We start from the raw sequence: 18,154 nt of genomic DNA, 5'->3' as shown, positions 1-18,154 counted from the left end.
GTGGTAATATCTTAATTCCTTAATTAAAAACAACTACTGCACAACATCATTTTACTAACAGAGGAATATTTTTCTTTAATGAAATGAACAAAGATAATAAAAAGTACAGTCAGGAATACAATATATTTAAGAATGAAGTAAAAAATTACATCTATAATTCTTCTTTATGTAACACTGATTGAAAACATGGTTAATATCTTTTTTGTAATTTATTTATGTTATTCTAAAAATATTATTGATTGAAATAAAATAATCTATTATAAGACGTCACTCCCCATTATGTACACAAGAATTGTTTATTTCTTTTACGTTATGGAAAACGTTAATGTAAATATATGTATTTGATTAATGTAAAAAAAATGTATTTAGTTGTAATATTGTATTTTAATTTGTTATTTTATTTTATTTTATTTTATTAGGGAAATCAACAGTTCTACATACATATTTATTAAACAAACAGATATAGTGTATAAACTCAGAACTAATAACAGATTTCCACATAGTATACAAAGTTAGTAAAGAAAATATGTATTACATATCAAATAAATACATACAATTTATACATGTAAAAATGTTATTTTCAAGTACTCAATAATCAAAGATTTTTTAAATATTAATTTTAAGAACATTAAGTTACTGTAAATTGGGCGGGATAAGGACAAAAATGCTTGAAGAGAGGATAAGGAGGGGGGGGGGAGAGATGTACATATTTATTATTATAATGTCCACTAAGTTACATAATACATTTTTAGTGTAAATTTTAAATCTGACAGAGTGATGTTTTATTAATAAATAAATATTTTTAAAAAATTCTATTCATGTCATTAGTATGGTGAAATCATTTTATTTACAAATTAAAACAAATCTTAATTAATGAAGTTATGTCTATAATAATGAAGTTTGTATAGAAACATAATTATTCAATAATCTATTCAGTTTCAAAATTTATTCTTCTGAATCTCTCAAAACTTTATATTATTTTATTTTACTGAATCTATTAAACTGCCTTTTGGATCACTTGCCATATTATGCGTTCAAGGGATTGCAAACGCGACCGTCCAGTGTACCCCGTATTCCGGCTGCGGAACATTCTAGACGTGAACGCAGTCACCGCCCACTACAACTGGTCCGCGCTCAGCGGAGCCGCGGCGCACCTCGCCGAGAGGGCGCCCGCCCCCGCGGCGAGCCTCGCCGCGCCGCGGGCCCACCACGAGCTAAGGGCCATCATGAGGGCGGCCACTTCTGTAAACTTTACCGAATACAGGTAAGTTGTAATTTCTGATCGCCAGTTCTAAGCACGTTAAGGGCGAAACAAGTCATTGACCCTTTCCTGGCCTCAACGTAACCAAATCGGTAAATGTTATTCCCATTATTTTTATTTTTGATGATGCCGCACTTCTTGCAAAGAGGAACTGCAACTTTTGGTAACACAAGTCTATGATGTATGCAAAGGAAGCGATTTACTGATGAATGTCGATAAATCGCATGTGATGGTTTAAGAAAGAAATAAAAAGAATTTTAAAATATGATTAACAAATTACAACAGGGATGGAGAATACCTTAAATAAGGGAATATGGAAGTCTAGGCATTTACAGGGCTTATGACCTGTCATTGGCTGGTTTAAGTGGCCACTTTACACACTGTGTAACATTCACCATTTTTCCTAAGTTTGAACATCTATATTTCTTCAATTCCACCATTTGTTGATTTTAGTGAAGTTTAAGAAGCTGAAACCTTTATTTTTGTGAAGAGATTCATCTGACCGAATTATTTCACATACTAAGAAACGTCAGAAAACAATTTTTAAACTTCTTCTTGGACCAGTTGGTTTCATTACAATATTCGAGTTTGTCCAAATGTTCGTAGTTTCCCTTGTTTAAGTTATTTTCCATCCCTGTTGTAATTTGTTAATCTTAATGACTCCCGAGGGGGTGAAATCCAGTCTTTTGTCTACGAACATTTTAATATAAACAGCTCCCTAGAGAGAAATCCAGCCAGTCTGCAAGCGTTTGGAAATGCTCAAAATATTGTTGAATCAACTGCCTGGTAAAAGAAGAAGTATAAAAAATTGCAAAATTGTTTTCTGGCGTTGCCTAGTAGGTGAATTGGTTCAGCCGGATGAATCTCACCCACATGATAAAGGTTTCAGCTCTTTTACTTCACAAAAGTCAACAAATGGAAGAGTAACTATAGTTTTAAGAAATTGTTTTTGTATATTTGGATACGTTTATTTATGTAAATTGTTTGTGTACATATTTTTTGAAAAAAAAAACAGAGGCGTTGAGGGGATCCTGAGGGGTGGGGACGACGTCTTGGCCTTTGTCTATACGTCCTTTCCCCCCTCCTTAATCTGCATAGAGTTTGTATTCCTTAGGAATATTTATAATAACTTTCCTCTATGCGCAGTTAACATAGAGACCCCAGGACTCTATAACAGCTGCGGGTGGATGGGGGGCTTAAGGATCTCCCCTCAGATGGAAGAGTTGAGGAAATGTGGATGTTTAAGCATAGGCAGAATAGTGAATGTTACACAGTGTGTAAAGTTCACACTTAAACTAGTCAATGAAAGGTCATAAGCCCTGTAAATGCCTAGACTTCCATAATCCCTTCTCAAAAATGTTTTTCCTTTTTGTTGCAACAAATTTAAATACATAGGATTGTTTTTGCCTATGTGAAGAATGTTAGATTTTTTAGCGTTCAGCGAGATTAGCCAATTTTAAGTCCATTCATTGATGTGATCCAAATCCTGGATTTATTGTCAAGAGTATATAAGATATATTGATAAAATAAAACAAAAAAGGGCCTGATTATATGGTATGAAAAAAGCATACTAGTTTATCAAACTATTCAAACCTTGAAAGTTCCATCACTTAATTAAAACAAAACAATTTTTAAATCATTCTTAATTTGTGCATTTTTAAAACAGCAAATTTTAATTTTATTTTTTTAAACATTATTAATTTTTGGCACCGCAACAGGCCTCGAGGCCCAATCACAGTGGTGAATTACAGCAGAGAGCACCCAGACCTGATAAAAAAACTACACTTTAATTTTTGTGTTCTTATCGTGAATCAAACCCAGAATCTTTCATATGTGTCAAGTGTCTTAACCACTACACACGGAGGCCGCTTATTGATTAGAAACATGATGTTTGTACAATGCATTAGGTTTGTACAATGCATGCATTTTACATTCGGATATTTGATAGATTTTGTTTGTGTGCGTAACAAAAAAAAAATTATCTGCGTAAAATGTATTTATTGATTTACATATATAAGTTGACTCTACATTATTTGAGACATAAGTCCCAACTCCATGGGTTAATGACTAAAAGTCATGTGTTGAGATGGGACTAGCAATTAGTTGACACAGACAAATGAGTATATCACCACAAATATAGGATCAGAAACATATATTTTTTTTAATGCATATATATATATATATATATATATATATATATATATATATATATATATGGCACATCAATACGGTAAACAGTAAACTCAAGCATTCGTAAAATCATCAAGGAGTTTCCTACTCAAATTCCACTAAGGAAAATCAAGTCCTTGAGAGCTTAATACGCTCTTCCAAAATATTAAACACTCTCGGTGCGATAAATGAGAGATATCTCTGAGCAAAAGTGAAATAACATAAATAAAAATTGTGTATTTACCTAGTTGGCCGACATGCACTTTTTAATAAATTCGAGCTGTCAAACATGTAAACGCACTCTACAAAGGTATGTTTTTACGGTTGTTTTTCTAAAAAAATCTTTTCAAATATGTATGTTACTGATCTTTCCGGCTGTTAGTTATATTTGTACATTGTATTTCAATTTAGATCACATTTTTATGAAGTTTTTATCAATCAAAATCTCTTCCAACAAGCTACAAAATGTGATTGATTTATTTAACACTTTATTTACATATACAGTTTATATACATATAAGGGCGGGCATATTGCCTTAAAGCAATTTCTTCCTACCTACCCAAATTACAGTGTAACTTTTAATACCTATCACTTCACCACTCTTACTTTCCTGCCTCCTCTTTAACAATAGTAGCTGCTCGATTGTGGAATAATCTACCCACTAGTAAGAGACTTCTTTTTTATTTACATTTAAATCAAGATTGAAATGCCAATACCTAAATGTTTGAGTTGTTCCTTTCTCATTATTTCCTCCCTATCACCTCTCCTCTTCTCTCTTCGTAGTGCAGTGTAAATTTTTTAGTTAATTTTTATTTTAAATTTTTGTATAAAATTATAAAATTTTGAATAATATGTCTGTGTACTTTTAATTTTCTTAAACCGAACAGTTAGGTTAGGTAGGAAAAAATTGTTTAAAGCAATATGCCCGCCCTTATATATTTTAAAAAAATGACATGTATATAAAGGGTAAAATAAATAAAAGTAACTTTGTTTAAACATTCACCTAATTATACATAAACGAAAATTATAAAATGCGTATATTGATCTCGAAATTAACATTTTAAAGGCGGTTATTAACGAGCGACCAATCAAACTGAATTAATTTAAATAGTGAAATATTCTCAAGCATCACATTTACTGATTAATAATCACATTTTTATTAGACAATCATATTGGCTAATAGAATTTATTGGTGATAAAATTAATAATAATTGTTACACATAAACACATTTAGCAATTTTTTTGAATAATAAACACATTAAACGAATTGCCTATAGTTGCGAGATTCTTAATTAAATTGAGCGTTTTTGAAATTCTAAATTTGATAGTCATAGAAAAATGCAAATTGCGTTTTATTAGATTTCAGCTGAACGGACCCCTTACAGGAAAAGACCTCAGTTCCCTGGCAGATCAGTTTGAAAGCATTGCCAACCAAATATCAGACCTCACTACGTCCTCAAGAATCGAGACATTAGGTAAGAACCTATCATCATTTTTTTTTTTTAGCCAATCGACAGGCTTATTAAAGCCCTAATAGATGGGTATCAATGATATATAATACATTAAATTGACTTAACCTAAACAACATTAGAATCTATTTGAATGTACAATATGTGTAGTCATGGCACGATCTAGGCAGACATGGCAAGTGTGTCATCTCAAATCAGGAGTAATAATACCACTTGCTTCTTGAATGCTTGTCTTTGCTGTAGGAACACATCGACAGTACTGTTAAGTGAGATTCTGTTGACTGTTCTGAGGATCCTTGGCAGTGGGGAAAAGAATCCGACGATGGTTTTAAAATTTCCCACTGTAAAGACACCATTGGTACACAAGTTACAGTGAGATCAATTAAATTATTTTTTCTTTTTAAAGGAAAAAATAAAATTACTTTGTTTTATGAACCACTTATTTATTATCACAACCTAAATTAATACTAATCAATATAAGATATTATTGGTATGTCAATGAAAAAGTTAACTGTTTTTATTCATTTATTAATAGACTGCCAAACTGAGCCAAAAAAGTTTATATTTATGTATCGTATACGATTGTATACGATATCATATAAAATCATTACGATTTTTTAAAGCTTTGTATTTTTTTTTAATTACACCATAAGTGACGTCACTAGTTCTCTTCGGTAAGTTGTCCTGATTGGTGAGTTGGCTTTCTGGAAAATAGATATCTATCATAACACTCTATTATTTCTTGATTTAAGAGAACTTGTGTCGTCATTCAAAGTAGTTTATTTTTATAATTTTTTAGTACATTTTAGATAAACTTTAGCGTGCAATAAAATGCTCTAATTTTACCGCGTGTAATAAAACATTTTTGTATCCAATTTCCCGTAGCAATAAATTTCTTCTTCAAAAGATTTCCTGGTCAGACATTGAGAAGAATAAAATCACAAAACTATTGGGATGTGGAAATTTAGGCAGAATGGTAATTTTTTTTTTTTTTTTTTTGAGAATGGTAATTGTTTTTATTTAATTTATATCCGCTCCCTAGGTGGAGCATATGGTGTCCTAGAAAACTATTCAGTCCTCTCTGTCACTCTACACAAAAGACATGTCATAAGCCATGTAAATCCCTAAATTTATGCATTCCCCAATACTTCCTACATCTCAGTTGCGAAATCTGCCAAAGTATTTCTTTCGTCTCTATTTAGATACCGGGCTCTTTAGAAAAATCCTAACAGGGTTAAATTCCAGTTTTAGTCTACAGAGATTAAGACATATTCAATTCATTGAACTTCAATTACTTGTTCATAATTATTTATTAATTTTATTTAAGGATAAGCTTGAGATATAATTTATAAAGCACATATTTATTTCATGTTAACATACAATATTTTTTTAATTAGGAAATATCCTCAGAGTTATAATTCTTGAAATAAACCGATAAAAACACGTGAAACGGATTTAGATAAAATAATTGTATTTTCAAAAACAGGTGGAGATATGTTTTTATAAATAATTTTTCAAAATGAAATTTTTAAATAAGATGTCTTTACAAAAGCGCGACATGTTTGGCCTTGACAATCGTTTTATTGGTGTAGCAAATACAATGAACCGTTTTCCCTCGAATTTTTATTTTATTTTTTTATCTACTAATCAGTTTAAAAAAATATTTTGTATTACTCGACAATATTTCATAGAGCCTCAATAATTAAAAATCGTTAAAAAAAATATATTTCCCTATAATAAAAATGTATATTTATATGTGTTGCTTACACACAAATATAAATAGTAAAAATATTTAGAATATGTCCAAATGCTTGCAGACTGGCTGGATTTCCTTCCTAGGGAGTTATCTATATCCAAGTTTGTTGCAACAAAGAAGGAAAACATCTTTAAAAAAATATAAAAGCCAACAGATGGAAGAGTTGAGGAAATGTGGATGTTCAAATATGGGCAGAATGGTGAATGCTTCACATTGTGCAAAGTGGCCTCTTAAACCAGCCAATGACCTGTCATAATATCTGGTCTTGCCTGGATTTCCATATTTTCTTCTCAACGATGTTTTCCCTCTCTTTTGAAACAAATTTAGATATAAACAAAAACATTTATTTAATAAGTATATGTGCATAATAAATCAAGGATATACATACAAAAAATGAACAAGATTCAAATATCTTCTTGTTATTAATATGATCAAACGTTTAGGTAAGCAACCTTGTCTAAGTCTCGGTGATATAAGATTATATTACTCCAATTTAATTCATTAACTGAAGTGTTTAATAAAAAACCTGATTTTATTTATTGCTAGCGCGCACACGTAGAGAGAATTATTGCTTGACCTATTTCTTCGGACCAAATCTTAAAGCAATTTAACAAATCATTTTTAAATACTTAAATCAAATATCAGACGATTATATCAACCGTATAAACATACTCAAATTCACACCAGCTCTGTGTAGAAGTAGACAGAAAAAGTACACCACATCACCCATTCCAATTTCCCATCAATTACAGACTATTTTCGCCGATTCTTACACATTTTCCAGCACACATCCTTAAATTATTGGACATCATCGTGCCATATTTTTTATATATTCGTCAACGCACCCGTTTATATTATTCTCATTTATTCTGTCGTCCTCCATTTACTCCACATTCCCTAGGAACAGAAAAAAATTAAAATTGTCATTTATCATGATACAGCAAAGGATTATAAAAAAAATATTATTCTGTTTCAAAAATCAGATGTTTAATCTTTATTTATGTGTGTGTACATTATTTTTAATTTATTTTATTGCTTCTTATATAGTCTTATTTTTTTTTTCTTTTCTTGAAAAACAACTAGTTTCTTCTCTTTAACTCAAATTAATTTCTTTTTATGTGATTAACTCAATCTTTAACATAAACTTAATCTTTATAATAACTCAAACTGATTTAATTAAGCTACACACTTATTTATTTACTTTAAAGAAACAAAGAGTCGACAATGATTTAATAACATTTTTTTTAAATACGGTTTAAAGACAAACCAGCGAAATTTCTAAATAAGAACCATACAAGTTTTCCCTGAAGATGGCTCCTGCAATGGTAGCCGAAACGTCGGATCAAATCCAACATACACGGTATCACCTAAAAAAGATACATAATATTAAGAACCACACATATTATTAAATTGTGTTACAAAAAAAGGGTGTATTTATGTGTATTTGGATAAGAGTAAGTGTAGATGTGTGTTTATGTGTGTTAGTGTGGGATTAAGTGTTCAGGTGTGTGTAAGTCTGAGCATCATTAAATAGTAAGTGGGATCGTATCACAGCCAGAAATAATAAGTTTTAATTTATTTTCAAATAAATTAAGGGGTATGTAAAATATATCAATAGATGAAAAAAAGCATTATAGATAGAGCAAAAAAGGTAGAAGAAAGAGCGTTGTGCATAGTTAGTGCTACAGACTGGCAGATGGAATAAAACTTATTTCTTGTCACGCAAAAGGGGACATTAAGATTAATTTTGGGGAGTAGGATAATTCAGATACAGTGCGTCTATTTTCAATAGGCTTCAAAATCCCAATTATTTTTTTTTTCTTTATCTTTAATTAAAGTTCATTGTGAATTGCGATAATGCAGTAAAAAAAATATAAATGTGGTAAAGCAGTTTTAACTTAATTCTGTTTTACTGATGTTCAAATAAAAAAACCAGATCAGGGGTTCATGGTCCATAATCGATGACACACACGTACTAAAGCATTTTACCCGAGATAGTACAATGACCGATGAAGCTTGTCATCATTTTATATAGAACACAATACAACATATTATGCAACTCTAACAGTATTGCACATAAAAACGAAATCGTCATCCTGCAGTATATTCACATCGTCCCTTTCATGAACAAAAGAACAACGAAGAAATGTGCCCTATAAAGAGACCACAAGACGCATCCCAGGAGTTCAGTTCAGTTCAGTCGACCAGTCAACGTCAGTCAGTCCAGCCAGCCCGAAGACTCTGCTCAACGCAGTCACCTAGATCTAGCATGTAGTTCAAGAGCAATTACTTCAACTCCTCATCTCCATTACTCTCGCGCTTCACAACACAGTGTCATATACGAGTATTTATTCGCCATGTAATAAACAAATATCAAACAGCAACCTCGTATCTTCTCTGTTAATCGCTATCTGGAGTAGGAGCTCCAACTCTCAATAATCTAACCCCATTTGTTGTAACCATCATAATTAAAACGGATAATAATCTAGCTGGTCAACAATTATTTTTAAAAATGTTTTCTTTTCAACTAGTTTTTTGTCAAAGACTGCATGATTTCAACCATAAAAAAAAAATATTTGGTGGTTTAATTGGTGTTATTATAACTCTTATTATAGACGTATTCATCATCATCACATCACACCCCTATACGCACTTGTGGTACAAATAGCACTGCATTGTTATACTAAATGCAGCGTATATAGATAATCTATTTTATGAATGTAAGGTGACCAGCCTCACGCTTCAGGTGCCAGTCCAACTATGGTTAAATTTTGCAGTGTAAAACCAACTTTAAAAAAAAAATTGAATGTCAACCCTCCCAGGAATCGAGCCCAGGACCTCAAGCATGGTAGGCGAACGCGCTATCCACTACACTATAAGGCGGACTTATCTCCACTCGATGTTCTTGTTCAAGATTTTTCCCCGAGAACAGCCGTCGAAAGCACGCGTTTGGGATTCTAGTTATTTTTCACACAAAGATGTTCATAATCCGTCCGGGCACAGTTCATACCCGAAATATAAATAGTTTGTATTTTTGTTCAGCATCTCGAACGCGAAGGTTGGTTGTCAACACCATGCAGCCGTTGGAGCAGCTGAGGACCGACTTGGTCTTCCGTCTAACGGAGCTGGAGCTGCAGCTGCTGCCCTTCCTGAGGCAGATGAACCAGTCCCTTAGCCACCTGAAGACAATCCAGTACTACATAGACAATCAGGGGGCTGTCATCGCTGACAAGGTCAGTCCATAATCCATAACCTTGTTCTATATAGGGTTGCCAGACACTCAAGGTGAAAAAATGAAGCGATTGAATACCCTTCGATCTGCAAAATAAAGGTTAATTTTGTGATTCGGGTCTAAAAGGGCCAATGCCGTAAATTACAATATTACTAGAGATTAATTTTGCAGATATTTTGTGATGTTATAATAAACTGTTTGAAGTATTTGAAACAATTATCAATAAAAAAACACTATGATAAATGTGTGTTTTTTATATGTATGTTTTTGTCGATCTCGTGGTGTAATGGTCAGCGCGTTTACCTACCATGCAAGAGGTCTCGGGTTCGATTCCCGACATGGTTAATTGAATGATAAAATAAAATATATGGCATAAATTTAATGAGTAAATTAGTTTATTTTTAGCACTTTTTGGTTCGTTGTTATGTTATATATCTATAAATTAAACAGCCGAACGTAATCCGACACATCCCTATCGCAGGTTTCGGCTGATCTAAAGTTTCGGCCAAATTTTGACCGAACCAAAACCGCGTCTGAAACTCGTTTTATTGGCCAAAACTGGCCGAAATAAAAACCGAAATTTCGGTCGGTCATTTTACGTCATTGAAGAAATATTATTAATATAAATAAATAGACCACCGAAGAGATGGAAGGACATTTCAAACTCAACGTCTTAAGAGTCACCTCTAAGAGACTCTACTAGCCGATAACAGATCAACCGATCTAAACCAAAAAGAAGAAATTGTTTTTTTTTTTTTTTGTTACAGAAAAGTGGCGAGTACGTGAATCGCCTATCGGACTACCTAGAGCAATACCGGGGACACGTGTTGGGAGAGGTAGAGCGCCACGTGGCCCCCTGTGGGCCCGTATGGGACCTGTACCACGCTTCCAGGTCACTGCTTTGTCGCCACTACATCGACTCCCTGGTACAGTCACGATGCTTATTGATCCTTCTAGAAATTTCCAAATGTAACGCCACAGAGGCAGATACGAGTTATATGTTACATAAGATAATTTATAAATATTTATAAAAAATAGTACTACAGTATGTTAAGTAGCTATAACTATAGCTACTAGGGTAACATGCGTGGTCCATCCGTTGATTGAATGGAACCAATGCTTCTTAATGACTTCTAAATAATCGGTACCTAATTTTCAAAAAGTTATTAATAAAATGTGGGTATTAGAAGCAAACTATGAAATCTCTATTAAAGGGAATACTGAGATATTTGCGAAACACTTTGAAAAAAGAATTGTGAAATATATAATAATTATGCTTGACTAACTCGATGGAGAATGCCAAGTTTGCGCCGGTTGCGGTGTCAAGTAGTATAATTGAAATCGGTTTTTGCAAGATTTTAATTCGATTTTGAATTATGCTATTATTAAGGTAGGTAGGTTTTTATTTATAGTTTATTTTGCTATCAATAACTATTTTTTTGTTTTTGGTGGAGATTTCTTAGTTTGCTTCTAATACTCTAAAATCAGCTATAAGTTGACTAATCTTTTTAGTGACTACAACAAATATTTTTTTTTTAGTTTGTTGTTAATAGTAACGATTCAAAATGGGTTGGATGTTCATTCATTAATAACTTCTGAAAAATTGCGACAAGCCCACACACAACCTTTCGCCTGCGCAGTTAGGCGTGAACTGAAGTCTAATTTATTGCTCAATGCGCTTCATCTAATTTTGACAGCCCCGCCACCCTTTGCGTTCAGACGTCTTATATGAGCTCTTGATGCGTACTGCGACCGTGAGATTATTTGACCAGCCACTCACGCTCATATTGCCGGTTCTTTGACTCGCCCTCAAAAAACCCACAAAATAGAAAGCGGTGGGCACGACGAAGAGCATGACTTGCGGCATAGCGAGTAATATTGCCACACTACGTCTCCGCCTTCTTTCCTCGTGACTTCCCATGCCACTCGTCGAGTGTGTGGCGGGCCCATGGAAATAAGGAACCGCGTAAGTCTGTTGGTTCCCATAAGGCAGTCGCCCAGTACTGAATTCACAAGTCCGCGCATGTGCAAATAAGGATCTTTATTAACTCTGTGTAAGCAAATTTAACAGGAATCAGGAACTCTGGGGTTTGAATCTTGCTCTACCACAAATTGTTTCTTATTTTTTAACACGGTTATTTACAATTAAAGAAAAATGGATGCGAAATTGAAATATTTGTGTATTTCATAAAAATGCAAAAAAAATAAATAACAAAACGTGATAATCTAAGCATTTACTCAATTCCATAACTCTGTGGCGCGTGGGGCACTGCATTGGCACTCCAAGCGCGATGTTTCTTTTGAAAAATCATCTATTTTATATGTAAACGAATTTTAATTATCAACTTTTACGAGCGTTTTCCTGTGAACGCTGGAACTAAAGATCGCGTGGTACTAGCTATTGCGCCCGCAGTGCCCCTAGCGGCTGACATAAAAACAACTGGTCACATGGTAGACGGACTGATCGGCATCGTGGTCATTATAGGATTGCGCAATATTACTGGAACACCATTGAAATACTGAAAGTTTCTATTATAATAAAATACTCAAATATTACTCTAACACGATGTATTTTTATATTCATCTGGTTTACTTTCGTTGCTGTCGTCTCGACAGTTTGTTACATTTTCAGCGTATTTCCAACGAACCAGTTTTGTAACATTTAAGTATATGATTACGCACAAAACGAAATTGCTTCTTAATTTTTGCGTAATTAGAAGTTTCATAATCATTCGATGTCTAATTATTTATGGCGTGCGTATCCATGGTCAATAGTCAATATTTGAAGCAAAACTTTGACCTTAATAAATCACGAAAAATGAGATTCACTGCCTTTCGAGGTCCGTTTATGGCGTTTTAACGGCAATTAGACAATTTATCACCCTATTTACACATACATAGCGATAAATTTCAGAAAACCAACTAATCTAATAAGTCATCAATAAAAACCATAACTTAAATTTTCATTGATAAATGTATCATCATCATCATCATCATTGTAACGTCCTTTGTGAGGAGTGAGAAAAATGACCTTTTTTTTTTTAAATAAAATAATGTCAACATTCAATGTATCAACATAATTCAAAGATTTAAAAAAAAAAGAAACTTTATTTTACAGAAAAATTAAATGGTGCCTTTATTGGTTGACAGCTATTCTCTGTGCGTTGTTGTGAAACAATGCAAAAAGTAAACCGAACAAATTAAATCAGATCAAATCCATCACAAAATATACGATATTCACCAGCGTCGCTCAACCAGTATATTATGAGAATCTCTCCTAAATGTGGACAGTAATTATGTCCGACCTTCCCACAAGATGTATGAAGAATCAAGATAAAAAAATAGGATTCAAAATTTACATAATCGCGGAGCCTCAAAAATCAGTGTGTATTGCTAATTAAAATATCTAGACCAGGTAATTGCAAAATAACAAAGGCATTTTCTCGAAATTACAATTTTATTCTCACAAGCAAAATTATAAAGTTTAAATATAATAAAAGACCAAATTGCAAATGTTTTAGAAATTAAATGAAATGAAAATAAATATTAAATATTTGATTCTTGACGGCAATCATCCACGTTAAATTTTTTTAAATCTTTTTTGTAGACATACAAAGTTTTTTTTTGTTTCAAATAGCCGGAGAATTGTGTGAAAGGTTCCAGTTTTTAAAGGTACATCCGGCCAACATCTCAGCGTAAGCCATAGCTGTCCACGTCATTCCTCTAAACAAAACTTTGATCGATCTTATTGTCGTCGATTCGGCATTGGGTTAAATAATTCAGATTTTACATATAAACATTAACGTAAATTGTCAAGATTTAGACAGATGTAATGATGATCCATTATAAAGATGGTTATATACCATATATTTTAAATATTAAAAAAAATAGGACGAGATATTTTGGAAGCCTATAATTATGGACAAAAGTACATCATAAGATTCCGTGTTCTGGCAAATTGACTATAAACTATAACTTAAATTTTCGTTGATAAATAATAAATGTTAAATTTTTGTTAAATTTAGAATCTTCTTCATTTGCGTATAACTTTTGAGATGCGGATTAAGAATTTTTGGATTATTATACCATTTATCGTATACATATACATTGCGGTGCATTTGAAAAAATCAAGTAATCTAACTTGTCATCAATGAGAAAACTATAACCAACATATTCGTTTATAAACTATAAATGCTGCTTATAATTTTGTCTACTTAACAAAATCGACTTATTTATTTTAACTTAGTTACAGTTCTTTAATTATTAAAAGTATAATGACTTGTCTACAGTGATTTAGATACTGTATTTATTCCAGAACGGATTCTGGTTTGGCTTGACGTGCTGCCTCGTAGTATGGGCGTGCTCCGCCCCTGTCGCGCTGAGGCTCCGCAGGGCGTGCAGAGCCGCCATCGACAGGGAGGAGGGGATGCTCTTAAGAACCATTTCGCACCAGTGAGACATCTTCAGATATTATAAACATTATAATAGATAACTTGTGTACTTCATTTTCTTGGACTGGTACCAGAAACGTAAATTTGATCACCTTACCTTCGTGTAACAGATGATCAATATACGCGTCATGTGGTTTGCCAATACAGTGGCCTATGCACTATTGGGTGCAGACAGTACAGGTTTGATGATGAAGTTGATAACTTATATGGCGCTATTTTCGCATTACTAATAAGTTATTCTTTACAGCATTGAATGAGGAAGTTCAGTGTCTTTTTTTTCTTTTTTTGTTAGTTAACAGAATATTTAACCAAGCTAAAAAAAAATATTTTTGTTTTTATATATCGTATTATCAGCGCTATGATTTTTTAATGTTTTGTATTTCTGAAATAACTCCGCGTGTGACGTCAGAGGTTGTTCTATGACAGTTCTTTCGATTGGTTCATTTACGGTGACCAAACCGGATATCCTTCAAAGCTCTCATATCATTGGATGGTTCATATGAACCAGTGACGTCATTCAAAGTGGTGAGTTTTTATTAAAATATTTAATTTTTTTTCGTACATTTTTAAGAAATTTTACAACACAATTTAATGCTCTAATTTTTACCGCGCGCAAAAAACCAGTTTTTGTTTCCAATTTCCCGTAGGGCTGAAGTTCCTCATTTAATGTGACATAAAATTTAAATAATACAAAAAGTATTATATCAGAGATGGAGAACATTTTGAAAAGGGAAATATAGAAGTCTGAGCATTTACAGGGCTAATGACCTGTCATTTGCTGGTTTAAGTGTCAGTTTGCCCACCAAATACTACACATAGAATCTGAGGACTTAAGTCTCCTTGGCGGTGCCCAAATACAAGGAGAAATTGCTCTTTGGCGAAGGAGAAAAAGTGCCCGAAGGTGCCCTCTGAGCTCTGGTTGTCTAAGTAAATTTGTGCTGAAAGAAGGTTATTCAGATGTACATTATATGCACTTCATTGGATTGAGAAAAAAACGAAGTTAATTTTTTACTGTCTGGGATTAAATTGATTGGACATGATCAATTCGCCAAAATGATTACAACACTTTTTTAAATGCCAAGAAATTCTTTTTGGAAGCCACCAGATTTGAATATCTGACAGGACCTCTAACAGCGCCACGGACAGTAGCGAGAAGCTCCATTCGGTAATCATAGAGAAGGAGAAAGGGTCAAGACCATAGGCTGTGTTCGAAAGATTGATTAGGGTATCAGCAGGATTTACGTGGTGACTTTACACACTGTATAACTTTAACTAATTTCGGCCTCCTAGTGTAATGGTTAGCGCCTTTGCCTACCATGCAAGAGGTCTCGGGTTCGATTCCTGAAATGTTTTATGTAAAGTATTTATTTGAAAGGTGTTTTACACACTAGAATATTTCATAGTCCATGGAGTGGTACCTGAAGCGTAAGACTGTTACAATTGGTGTACAAATGAAGTGCAGTATGCACCATTAGGTGCGCAAAGGTAATAATGATGAACTTTGACCATTTTGCTTATGTTTGAACATCCGTATTTTTTAATATTATTTGAAATTCTTCATTTCTACCACGATTATGTATTATTTACATTGTTTCGATAAATCCACTAAATTCAGTTATTTTATAAAAAGGAAATTACAAAACTTTTAACTCTTTCCTCTATTGTTCTTGCTCTAACTTTAATGTTTTTTTCATCTTTTGATATTTTTAACACGCCCCTTAATTTATTTAAAAATAAATTATGACTCATTTCTTCTGGCTGTGATACGGCCCCACTTGCTATTTAATGATACTCACACTTACACACCCCTGAACACTTACTCCCACACAAATACACACAAATACACAAACACACCTCTACACTTACTCTCATACAAATACACATAAACACAACCTTTTGTTGTGCCACAATTTAATATGCATGATTTTTATTTAGAAATTCCGCTGGTCTGTCCTTAAACCGTATCTTTTTCATGTTATTATACCATTGTCGACTGTTTGTTTCTGAAAAAAAAAAAAAAAAAAAAGCAAAACAATTTTTATCTATTTAATGAAAATTTACAATAGAATTGAATCGTGAAACTTATTTTTATGAATGAATTATTTTAAGTATCTCTCTTTGCACTTTCCAGTGAATCGGGTTGTGTTTCCGTGGTTAGTTTTGCAAACTCACATATCAAAGACTCGTGGTTCGAATCCCACTCGACTCCAAAGTGATTATAATTTTCTAATGGTGAGTTATTTGCTCTTCTTTAAAAATGGCCAAGAAAATTGAATGCTTGGGGAATAATAAGAACGCAATATCTTCTATTAAAAAAAATGAACTTATAAATATGTTTGCCTTTTGCTTCACACCAGTCAACAGTCGTATTTTTTATCATAAATGTACATAATATGATTCAATTAAAATTTTGGTTTTGTTTTTCTTTTTTTATGTTTGACAAATTCCCGTCTCTTGTGGATGAAAAGGACCTCGACAGAGAATGCTGCCATTACTGAACAAAGTGCCTGGTCTACGCCTAGGTAAATTTTATTTATTTATTAACACACAACTACAGACGTATGTATAGCTTCCACGTGGGGCGTGTTGTAGAAAAAACAATATAAAAGATAAAAATGGGGATACTGGGTAAAAATTAATATATTCATCGAGTATGCTCGTCATACGATAAAAAATTTAATACGATAGATCTTTTCAAAGAAAGAAAATACTGTTTTAAAAAATATATCAACATTGCGCTAGACACGTCACTGGAGCAATTTTCAATTAATATTTATTTATCGTTTTGTTTATTCGTTTTCATTATTTTATTATTAATTATATATATGTACGCGTATGTATGTGCATTTGTGTATGCGTATATGTTCATGTGTATATGCATGTTCATGTGTATATGCATGTTCATGTGTGTATATGTATGTATACAGGGTGTTCTTTAAACCCTGTCACATCCGAAACCACGATAATCAGTATGGACAAGAAGACATATTGGCATATTTTAAAAAATATTTAGTACAAAGATTTTTTTTTGTTATATTTAAAAAACAAATGGTTGCTTAGGGGAGAAGTGAGGGAAGTGCGGCGCAGTATCAGACTTCCTCCTCCCCCCTCCTCGTTTCTCTTCTGCAGAATTAAGCAACCATTTGCTTATTTTGATATTTTATTTTTTTAAATTTTATTCGTTCTAAAAAAATTATTTTATGTGCCAATATGTCTTCTTGCTCGAACTGATCATCTTGGTTTCGGATGTGACAGGGTTTAATGAACACCCTGTAAATGTGTATGTATGTATATATATACTATTAGTGTTCGGTTCTAAGCAGAATAGACATAAACTTTTAATTTGAGTGTTGTTTTTGCAATATTTCCTTATTTATGGACTGGTACCTGAAGCATAAGACTGATCACCTTACCTTCCGGTAACGGATAATCGAAATACGCTGCATTTATTTAGATCGGGTTGTGGTCCTGTGGCTAGTGTCTTGGACTCACGGACCAAAGGTCCGTGGTTCGAATCCTACTCTACCCCAACTTGATTCCCATTTTCTGATAGTGAGTTATTTACAACTCGTTGAAAATGGCCCTCATAATGAAATATTTGGGTAAATCATAAGAACGCAAATATTTATTTTTTCTAAAAAATAAAAAATAAAATATGTACTACAAACAAGAATCTTATTGTGTATTTGACCAGTTTAAAATATTTTTAAAGTACCGTAAGATTTTTCTAGTTTTGTGGGTGTTTTTTGCAAATTGAGAAACACCTTTTTCCGAAGGTGATTAAGACAGTTTTTTTATATGAAAGCGGTCTGGCTG

The 18,154-nt window shown here is 33.0% G+C and overlaps 1 protein-coding gene across 1 annotated transcript in view; it reads left to right on the top strand.

Annotated features, from left to right (window-relative positions):
• The window catches only part of prom (prominin), a 29,209-nt gene that overhangs the window by 9,043 nt on the left and 2,012 nt on the right, over positions 1–18,154 (top strand). Inside the window, exons 4-9 of the mRNA XM_088223938.1 lie at positions 1,040–1,264; positions 4,790–4,905; positions 9,698–9,888; positions 10,655–10,813; positions 14,203–14,339; positions 16,807–16,860. Of these exons, the coding sequence (XP_088080064.1) occupies positions 1,040–1,264; positions 4,790–4,905; positions 9,698–9,888; positions 10,655–10,813; positions 14,203–14,339; positions 16,807–16,860 (882 nt within the window). The remainder of the gene's footprint in view (positions 1–1,039; positions 1,265–4,789; positions 4,906–9,697; positions 9,889–10,654; positions 10,814–14,202; positions 14,340–16,806; positions 16,861–18,154) is intronic.

Source organism: Micrasema longulum, unplaced genomic scaffold, assembly GCF_059751315.1.
Source record: "Micrasema longulum isolate JH-2025_06_02 unplaced genomic scaffold, ASM5975131v1 h1tg000026l, whole genome shotgun sequence".
In the NCBI taxonomy this organism is placed as follows: domain Eukaryota; kingdom Metazoa; phylum Arthropoda; class Insecta; order Trichoptera; family Brachycentridae; genus Micrasema; species Micrasema longulum.
Note: the sequence above shows the minus strand (reverse complement) of the source record. Positions and strands in the feature narration are given on the sequence as shown.